Source organism: Rhineura floridana, chromosome 5 (genome assembly GCF_030035675.1).
Source record: "Rhineura floridana isolate rRhiFlo1 chromosome 5, rRhiFlo1.hap2, whole genome shotgun sequence".
Lineage (NCBI taxonomy): Eukaryota > Metazoa > Chordata > Lepidosauria > Squamata > Rhineuridae > Rhineura > Rhineura floridana.
In genome coordinates this window covers 40492273-40503287 of record NC_084484.1, presented here as the reverse complement: position 1 = coordinate 40503287, position 11015 = coordinate 40492273, and the positions used below count along the sequence as shown (strand labels likewise).

At 44.2% G+C, this 11015-nt stretch overlaps 1 protein-coding gene across 1 annotated transcript; it reads right to left on the bottom strand.

Annotated features, from left to right (window-relative positions):
* Positions 1-3410: 3410 nt before the first annotated feature.
* On the bottom strand, positions 3411-10738 carry SPRY2 (sprouty RTK signaling antagonist 2). Its single transcript, XM_061626545.1, has 2 exons — positions 9793-10738; positions 3411-5228 (listed from the first exon to the last, which is right to left on the bottom strand). The coding sequence occupies exon 2, from the start codon at positions 5175-5177 to the stop codon at positions 4236-4238; it is 942 nt and encodes a 313-aa protein (XP_061482529.1). The 5' UTR covers positions 5178-5228; positions 9793-10738; the 3' UTR covers positions 3411-4235.
* Positions 10739-11015: the final 277 nt, after the last annotated feature.

The window sequence follows — 11015 nt, the reverse complement described above, 5'->3', positions numbered from 1 at the left end:
AGCAAAAGTACACTAAAAGGGAGGGCAAAACAACAACTCTTTAGGACCCCAGGAATTCCTATTCCTGGCGTCAAAACAATTCGCTTAACAATTAGAGCTCTGACTGATTGGTTAAAAACCTGACAGGGAGGAGCACCCAGGCATGCTCATTTCACATACATCACTTAGAAGGGTACCTACACATTTTGCTCCATAACATTCTTTCTGGGAGAGCTAGAGACTTACTTTTTTTAATAGATGAAAGCTCAGAGCGTGCACTACCTGCTGAGGGCTTGAGGGCACCACTGAAGGCCTTTGTCGGTGTCATGGCATTTGCAGGCAATGAGTTGGTGACCCCTGGTGTAGACATTATTAAACTAGATGAACCAATGGGATGACTCAATATAAGGCAGATTCTTATGTTCCTAACTGAGAGTGGAGGTGAATGTAACTATATTCCAGCATGTGGTCAAACAGTAATGGTTTTACTTTACCATATACCCAACCTTGCAACTCAGCTTGCTTTACATTGCCCCCCCCAAGGAAAATTCCTTTTAGCAACCATAATATGGTTTGTGTACTACATTATTCTAATTAAAGGCTAGTCAGAATAGGTTCCTTTTGAGGGCAAATTATTTTCTACACAAATAAATAGGGTAAAGCCAAGAAAGGCAGATCACAATATGGGACCAACAGACACAAACCTATTGCTTTACACACACCATAAACCTTATGGGAAGCTGAAACCACTCACAATTGTCCCAACAATGAGCGACTGTCACATGCACCAATAACACACAATCTGCACTTGACTTTCATGCTTTTCTACAAAGCACATTCCACAAAAGGAGCATGTAACATCGAAAACAGTCATAAGGTTAAAGCCGATACCAGCACATACAAGCAACCATTTCCAAACCCAATGCAGAACCATCTCCTTCAAGATGTTGGTAACACAAGAATATCTAAACCGTAACAGGTAAAAAAGAGATAGCAACATTCAATAGATAACAACATTCAATACGCCTGCCTTTAACCTTTAGAAAATAGAACCCTCTTTGAACAGAGGCAGTGACTCTGCATACCAGATGCTGGAGAGAAAAATGGAAAGACTACAGCTACTTGTTCTGTTTGTGAGTGTCCAGAGGCATCTGGGCAGTTACCATCAGAGCCAGAATTCTGGACTGTTTAGATTCCATGGCCTGATCCAGCTTGTTCAATTCTTATGAGTTGCATCCTACGAAGCACTATTCAGAGTAGACCCACTGAAATTAATAGACCTGTTATTCATGCCCATTCATTTAAATGGGCCTCTTCTGAGGTTCACTAACACTGCATTCAACAGTATGTTCTTAATTTAACTTTGTTTCAGGTTAGAAAAGATTCAGAGCAATCCCAAAGCTATTTCTCCCATCTGCTAAGTCTTAGTGATTTCATAAGAATGACCTTTCTCTTGCAACACACGCATACACACTTGTGGCAGGTTCTCTCTCTCAGCTATGTAACCAGCGCTTATGCTGTAGGCTTGGAGGCACATGTTTGAACGACAACAATAAAAGAACGAAGTTTACTCTTAATAGACAGGAAAATCATTTTAGACTTCCGATGGGACACTTGGCAGCAGGATACTGAGCTCATAAGAACATAAGAAGAGCCTGCTGGATCAGGCCAGTGGCCCATCTAGTCCAGCATCCTGTTCTCACAGTGGCCAACCAGGTGCCTGGGGGAAGCCCGCAAGCAGGACCCGAGTGCAAGAACACTCTCCCCTCCTGAGGCTTCCGGCAACTGGTTTTCAGAAGCATGCTGCCTCTGACTAGGGTGGCAGAGCACAGCCATCATGGCTAGTAGCCATTGATAGCCCTGTCCTCCATGAATTTGTCTAATCTTCTTTTAAAGCCGTCCAAGCTGGTGGCCATTACTGCATCTTGTGGGAGCAAATTCCATAGTTTAACTATGCGCTGAGTAAAGAAGTACTTCCTTTTGTCTGTCCTGAATCTTCCAACATTCAGCTTCTTTGAATGTCCACGAGTTCTAGTATTATGAGAGAGGGAGAAGAACTTTTCTCTATCCACTTTCTCAATGCCATGCATAATTTTATACACTTCTATCATGTCTCCTCTGACCCGCCTTTTCTCTAAACTAAAAAGCCCCAAATGCTGCAACCTTTCCTCATAAGGGAGTCGCTCCATCCCTTTGATCATCCTGGTTGCCCTCTTCTGAACCTTTTCCAACTCTATAATATCCTTTTTGAGATGACGCGACCAGAACTGTACACAGTATTCCAAATGCGGCCACACCATAGATTTATACAACGGCATTATGATATCGGCTGTTTTATTTTCAATACCTTTCCTAATTATCGCTAGCATGGAATTTGCCTTTTTCACAGCTGCCGCACACTGGGTTGACATTTTCATCGTGCCGTCCACTACAACCCCGAGGTCTCTCTCCTGGTCGGTCACTGCCAGTTCAGATCCCATGAGCGTATATGTGAAATTCAGATTTTTTGCTCCAATATGCATAATTTTACACTTGGGTAACACCCATCAATGACAAATCAACCAAGCAAGTTTAGTTTCACAATGGCAGTCAAGTGCTTGGCATAAAGTGGGACTGCATTCAGATTTCTAACTCCCTATGGCATGTTGATTTTGCTTATAAACTACTGGTATCAACCTTTTAAACTGACTTTAACTGCATCTTCTTCATTCTGAGGGTTTGGGGTTATTTTTGCACTTCTCTCCAGCCAGACTTGTCTTAAGCAATTTACACAGGCTGGAGTGAGACACTAGGATATTTATGTGGCTGTTGCTGAGATGGTAGGTACACATGTAGTTACACCACTCTCTCCCCATGATTTCTAATACAACAAAGCCATGTCCTGATGTCATGCAATTCCCCAAGCACTGGCTGAAATTGGCAGGAGATGAGCAAATGAACAATGCTATTACATTAGGAAGCAGGTAAGTTAGGGAGAGAGGAAAACACTTGTTTTCTGCCTTTTTTATGCGAGTTGTCTGTAAAAGGCAGTGGTAGCCAACTTGGTACCCTTCTGATGTGGTTGGACAACTCCCATTATCCTTTACCTTGTTGGCTGGGACTAACATGTATTGTAATCAACAACATCTGGAGGGCACCACATTGGCTACTCCTGATATAGAGCAACATCTAGTTTGAGCCATAGTATCCTATAAAATGCTAACCTATTAATAATAGTCTGTTTTATGCACTCTTCTCTCCTTTTAGTATCCTTGATTTCCATTAGCTTTGCATCTTTACGCAAGCATACAAACACATATTTAAGGGACCCATGTCTTATCAAACAAGATTCTTCAGAATGGATCTCAACGTTTTTGTTTCTTTTTTTTAATTCAGAACTGCCATCATTACATAAGTGACCAGAGGAAGGAAAAAAATGACAAGCAGCCCAGTTTAATTTCAAACGTTAATATATTTCTATTTTATAGGGAACATATGTATCTTTCACCCCTTATTTGCAGCAACTGTGGCATCCTCATAAAAAGGGGTGAAATTTGTAAGATGCCTCTTAAAATAAATATTTCTTTTTTATAAAATAATAAAACTTCAAATAAATATTCTTTACACTAAACAATATGTTGAAAAAATTAGAAAATAAAGACTGAATTTTACTGTAACTGTACAATATACATGAAATCCAAAAGGGGCGGGGGGCGAGAATCAGAGTCTTGCAATTGAAGGGCTTCCATAAGGCAAAATACAATCTAAAGCATACTGATTGATTCACATTCTTTTGAATGTACAACATATTAGTATAATATTTTGTGACCTGTGCCATATTATTCTTTGACACCCATGTTTTCACAGTTGAAAATATCTTATATACAAAAATATAGCACATCTCTGGCAGAAAATAATTGGGAGTGGGGTGAAGTAGTTTTCTAATTTACAAATGTACTATTCATTTGAGGGGGGGAAGCCCCCCCCATACAACACAACAGATTACCTAGGAGTGTCTTGAGTTGCGTTAGCTTATGCAATATTTGGGTCCCACAGAGTGTATCTCCATTCTGATGTCCACTAGGTGGATTCTAACAAGCATCTCCATTAAGCTGGCCGATGCAAACACAGAGAAAAAGCAGGTCACTGCAAACCTCAATGTACCCTCCCCCCCATCCTCCTAAGAAACAGTGCCACAATTATAGCTCATTTAGTTGGCTGCATTTGATATTACAAAGAAAAATCCTTATTATTTGCCATGCTCCTGTTCAGTGATGCTATGTGGGCTTCTCAAAGTTCCTCGGTGGGACATTGGGAACTTTGCAGCAAACAGTGTTGGAGTGCTTACAGCGACAGCCAGGCCTGTTTACCTGGTCATAGCAGCCCTGGCACAACTTAAGGCAACCCTTGGCTGGCAGGTAACACCAAAGGCAAGGCAGAAAGAGAGACACAACCCCCATGGTGGACCACCGAGCGCAGCAATGTGATTGGCTACAAGAACAAGGGTGATCAGCACAGTTGTCCTCATCGTCATTGGAGCAGTGATAGAAAAGCCCCTTCACGCAGCAAACACAAGTCCCATAATCAACCACATTCTGGGCAGAGCAAAGACACTGCTTGTCACAGATCCAACAGGATGGAAGAGTTCGTGGATATGTGCACTCCTTACACTTGCATTTCCCACAGTCCTCACACCTGTAGGCGTGCATGCGCAAATCTTCTTTGCTAGGGGGCTTGAGTTCACCAGATTTCAGCTCTGATTTGGGTTGGACTCGGATTATCCCATCAACAACTGTCCCCAAAGACGACCCCAGAAGTCTCTGTTCTGATGAATTACTACTTGTACTTGTCCTCGTACTGTCCCGTGAGCCAGTGCTGACTGTGCTAATGGAACGGGACAGCGGTAACCGAGAAGACACATGGACCTGGGGATGCTGGACCCTGTTAAGAAGATGTTGTTCAGTCAATCCATTTGCCCTTCCAGTTTTGTGCTGGACTGGTGGACGTGGAGCTGGTTTCACCCCAGGCCGCGGAGCCACTGTGGGTGGTTCCGTGTATTCATTTGTGTTTCGGATAGCCTTGATCTGGTCCAAGGACAAGACGTGAACTTGTTGTGCCAGAACATCCCTTAGATCAGATTCTCCATACTGCCGCCCACTGTCATGCTGACCCTGTAGCAAGGGCTGTGACCCACTGCCATTCTGAGCTCTTGTCTCCATCAGAACCCTGAAGAGTGATCACTCCAGGGAGCTTAGAACACATCTGAAATCCTATGGGCAAAGGAAGAGAAGATTAGTTTTTGCTGCTTTGTTGCCAGGTGTGCATGCTTTGCTTTTGCTACGCAAAACGCCTTAATATTACACACTTCACAGCACCTAACCCCTGAAAGCAAACTCACACCATCTTGGTGGAAAAAGACTTGGAGCCAACCCATTGGGAGGGTTCTAGTACTGAAATAAGCTCTCATATTATTTTAAGGCAGGGATGGGAAACCTGTGGTTCTCCAGATATTGTTGGTCTCCAACTCCTGTCAGACCTAGCCACTATGGCTAATGTTTAGGAATGGTGGGAGATGGGTTGGGAAGTCCAGTAACATTTGGAGGACCACAGTTTCAGCATCCCTGCTTTAAGGGAATGGAGCCTTTATTTACCAAGATGGCACCCACTGAAAATAATGGGCCTTTTTTTGCAGAACACTCAAAGCCCTACAATGCTCAATAGGTGATACAATCACACCTCTAGAATATTGTTTGTTTTGTTTTTGGTCCAGTATAAAAATTGGACTTTTCAAAAAGAAAAAAAGGAAAAAAAGAGATACAGCATTTTCTATATTTTACAGAGTTTTGTTTTTTAATTAATGATAGGCAAAGACCCCTATCCATTCTTCTGGAAACACAAAGAAACCTTCATGTAAGTCACTTCTTGACACACATCTTAGAACAATTTCACACATTACACAGCACAAACTCGAGTTTGTCCCTCAGTGTACACTTGGCAGAGAGCTGCACATACAGCCGATCCTGGCACCCTGACAAGTGTACCTGTTCAGATCATATGTTTGCAAGCATATGTTTGTCTCTTTCACACTTTACATATTTAGGTGTATATCTTAAAAAAATGTAGCATATGATGAGACATTTGCATGTCCCTGCCTGAATCTCTGTTTGTGGTTCTAGACCCTTTAGGTATGTCAGACTATTGACTAACTCTCTCAGATCATGGATTAAGACACAGACAAGTAGTCCAAACCTTTGTGTGTTCATACAGAAGTCAGTGCACCTGTGGCTCACTCCCCAAATTAGTGCACATAGGATTGTAACATTAGCCACGGGAAGGGATGTCACTGTATGCAATAGACATTAAACTATGTCTACAAGCAAAACGGAACTAACTGATGACAGAGCCATAATTCTTCTATCCTATGCAAACCTAGCAAGTATTTTGCTATACAGTCCTCTTTGCACATTGAGCTTAAACAAAAGGCCAAAAGGAAAATGTATGTTTCTCTGCAATGATACCAAGAAGAACACCAAGGAGCAATAAAGGTTCTGAGATTAGCCTTAAGTGAGTTAATATAGCCCCAAATGTCAAAAACATAAACAAAATATCTCTTTCCAAAACTTTTGTATTTGCATACAACTTTACACTTCTGAGCACTAGCACTTGAACCTTACAATGCTGGGGACTGTAAGGGTTTTCATTGTGCATTCATAACACCCAGAGATAATCCATCAACTTCCTGAACACTGCCAGAAAAAGTGGTTTGGCACTTACAATACACAAATATCCTACATGCAATCTATAAACCACATGGTTCCAGGAAAAGCAGGTGGCAATATTGCTTCAACTGAAACAACACTACCTACATGGCATTACTTACTATGGAATCTTAATAAAACAGACAAAAAGTAACAAGACTGCTGCCAACTAAAAAACAATCGGACTAAAAATCTCAATTTCTTACAGGTGAGTAGAATCTAGTTTGCAACAAGCTAACATTTGAAGAACAGTTGCACTGCAAAAGGAGAATTATATCAACCACATCACAGTGTCCCTGCAACCCTATGCATACTTGGAAATATGCCCCACTGAATTCAGTGGAACTTAACTTTTCAGTAAACATGAGTATAGGATCAGGCTACTTACACAACTGAATTCTGCAGGACTCGTTTCTGACTAAACATTCATCAGATTAGTGCAAGCCTATATACACTTTCAAATAAGCACTTGGGTGTCTGGGACTGACTTCTAAGGAGTACTTGACATTCTGGCTTGGATTTGCCTTTAAAGTAAACAGAAAAACCACCCAATAATCTACAATAATTATGGGGTAAAAATCATGGTATAGTCCTCTATATTGCAGTGACCTCACAGCAGCTGGTGGTTGGTTTTTTTTAAGCCAAACGGGAGGAAATGCAAGATTTACAAACTTTGGGTTAGGAAAGCAATCCTCTGCACAATTCTTTCTGGAAGCAAGTCCCCCGAAGTTCCAAGTCAACATGCCCTTGATCAGGCTGCAAGTCTGTCCAGAATCTATGACAAATCCACGTCTTAGAAAAGATCTGTCTCACGTTTTCGTCCTTCCTCCCCTCAACCCCCCCTTCCCGCACTGCCCGCCAGCCAGGGGGCATCACCGCCTTCCTTTCTTATTGCAGGCTTCTTCCTTGCCCACATAAAAACAATCCGCCTAGCAGGTGAGATCCCAGGAGCCTGCTGCTTTCCCTCCAGGCTGCACCGATCCTGTTCAAAGGAACCTCACTGAAAGGCAGAACCTGGAGCTAAACAGGAAGCATCTTAGGGCCCGTGGGGGCGGGCGGGGAGAGAATGGGGCTTCTAATAAGATTGCCTTATCAGGAGAGTCGGGCAGCTCGTTTCCTTTCTCGTCCCAGCAGGAGATGGTGAAGGGCTCTTTCCTGCTTCGATTATGTAAAGCGACCTACATTTCTGCTCCATCAAGAGCACCTTCAAGGCAGGTAGTGAGCCAGCGCCGGATGCCTCTCTATAGTCCTCTTCCACCACCTACATGCCATCAAATCCCACCAGCACCACTTTCTAAGAAGTCACGTCTGGCAGAAAGTCTCCCCAAGAAAGCGCTTGCGCGGCATTTTGTTTAATTTGTGTAAATTTCAAGCAAATCCCCATCTCATGAATTACAAAGCAGCACTCAACTTTTTTTTTTTTTGCATCACAAATAGCCCCGGGAATTTTATTGCCCGGAAAGGAACTCGTATCCCTGTCGATAGATATTAGCAAACCGAGATTCTCTCTCTTCTCCCCCCCCCCACGAAACACACCCTAATTTTCCAGCTGATATTACAGTTGTTGAAGACAAAAGTCTTCAAAAGTTCTCTGTCTCGCTGTTTCGGGCTTTGTTGTGTTGAACGTATGTACTAACCATCCCACCGATTTCAAAAAGCCAAAGACCATTCATTGGCAAAGGGAGAAATGCCCTCCCTTGTTAATAATTCTGGGGCGGCCGGGAGGAGGGCGAGAAGCGAGGACCCTTTTGGGTATTCGAGGAAGAAGTTATATACTGCATACCCAACTTTTTCCTGCCTGCACTGCACAAACTGACGTCTCTCACAGATCAGCAAACATCGACACTCTTTTTTTAAAAAAGCAAGAATAATGTGCTTTATTTCAGGGGCCTTTAGGGCACCCCCTTCGTCGTTGCACCCCCATCTGAACGGCTCCCTCCCATATTTAGGGCTGAGTCAATGTAGCAAGGGATGGGGTGGGGCAAATTAAACCGAAAAGAAATATCAGCCATTTCCAAAGCAGCAAACCCCAAAGAGGACCAGAGTGGTAGGGAGGTGGAAGGTTAGAGCAGATGTAAAAAAAAAAAAAAAAGAGTGCCGTTCATAAGACAATCTGGTTAGGCGAGAGATTCCAACCGTCCTACCCCCCCCCCCAGCAGAAAACAGATTTCCACTTAAGACATTTGTTCACTTCCGAACTGCACCGAGAGAGCATTCCAGCTGCACAAGCGTAAAAAGAGGGCGGCTAAGGAGGAGATGGGCTTGCATCAGAGAAGCGGCAGGGACACTTTACTCCAAACAAACAAAAAACAGCAAGCACAAAAGAAAGAAACAAGTTCAGATTTACTTTCTTCCTTCAATTCAGCCTTGACAGGTTCTGTACAACCGAGAGGGCTGCTTACGCTTCCCGCTCTGGAACACGTTTCTGAAGTTAGGCATTGCTGCGTGCGGCTTGCACAAACCAAAGGAACGAACTGCTCCACAACCTTCTGCAGAAAGAGCTTCAACCTGAGGGGAGATTTCCGCCCTTTTAAACAACACCAGCCCCCAATGGCGCGAGACGAGGGGTTCCCTCCCTTGTAAAGTCATCCGCAAGGCGGAGGAACGCGCAGTAACCCCCTCCGAAACGTGGAGGAGCTCGGAGACCTGTTCGCACCCGAGAAATCTTTACACTCCACACACACACACACACTTCTCCCATGCAATCGACCTGAACACCCCCATTTTCAATCACTCTCCGTGAACGGGAGAAGGGAAAGAAAAAGGAGCGGGGTGGGGGGACACCAGAGAGAAACCCCGCAGGATTTGTATCGAGGGAATCGGCCTGAAATTTTCATTTGCCAGAGCTTCCCTGCAAACAAGTCACTTTTTCTTTTTGAAAAAGAGGCTTGTTTTGTAACGAAGGGGAAAGGGGGCTCTCACCGTGGCAGCGGCGCTACAGCAACCTCCTCCCCCCGTCTCTCCCCCCCCCCGCCGGATTTTCTTCTTCGTGCGGTTGGCGAGTAAATCCAACCCCAAAGCCAAAGAAAAAGAAAGGAAGAGAGAACAGAAGCGGCTGTTCTGTTGCAAAACTCACTTCGAGTCCAGGTTGCAAGCAAGAATCATTGAAACGTGCTTTAAAAAAAAAAAAAGCCCGAAAATCCACAGCAAAGTTGCGCTTTTCTCCCTCCTCCTGTCTTCTTCAGGGAGAAATGATAATAAATAAAAAACAAAACAACCACAAATATATATATATATATATATTAGGGGGAAAAGTCCCCTTTTCCAAATGGGGCGAGGTTCCCCCCCTCTTTTCCTTTGCAATCACACACGTTGATTTCCTTGTCGTTTTTTTTCTCAATGAACAAGAGGCCGATTCGTCAATCCCGAGTCACTTTCTCTTAAGGCATCATACACGCGGGGAGGGCAAGGGGGAGCCCAGGCGAGAGACATAAGAATGGTTCTTAGAAAAAGAAGAAAAATACGAATAAAATCCCAAGGTTGCCGTGGAGAGTTTGCTCCCTTCTTCCAGCAAAAGAGCAGCTTGGGCGTCCTAGCTTCGATCTGTTGAAAGCGGTTTGTATTTTGCGGGGTGTTACTTTGTTTTTAAAAAGTGGTTGGTGATCTCTCTCTCTCTTCCTCTGGGAATGTGTGTTGTACGTGAGTGCCTGTTTTCTCCAAGGCAGCTTTGTAGATTGCAAATGGGAGAGGGGAAGGGAAGGGTCTTTCCCCCCCTCTTTTTTTAGGGGGAGGGGGAAATCAGCGGGGTCTGAGAGCTGGTGTTTTCTGTTGCTTGTTGTATGTTTGCAGGAAGGCTGGTTTGAGATCCGTGCTCTGAGAGGTTCAGCGTTTTTCTGCCCTCTCCCTCTCTCCTCTGCCTCCTCCTCCTCCTCCTCATTCCCTCCTTCTCCCCCCCTTGCTTTTTTTTCTCCTTTCCGGAGGAGGCAGGGTGATCTCTCCGCAAAAGCAGCAGTAAATGGCGTCATGTGGATCTGAGGAGGAACAGAGCAGTTGTTGTCCCAGAGGATATATCGCATCCGGTCCCAGCTCATTGGCTCGCCGCGGCTACATTCACTCACCCTCCCAACCTCTCTGTTTGCCAGCGCTTTGGAGCTCGTCTTAGTAGCGGCAGTAGGTATTCAAAAGGGCAACACTAACCCCCCCGGGGGGGGAGAAGAAGCCCATTCGCTGATGCAACGGCTTCTCTCTCCCCCCCCCGTTCTTTTTGTTGTTATTGTTACGCGGATGGGGCTGTTGCAGAATTCCTCCGAGCACCCCCAGAAACTGCAGGGGTTCAGGGTATTATTTCCAGAATAATTT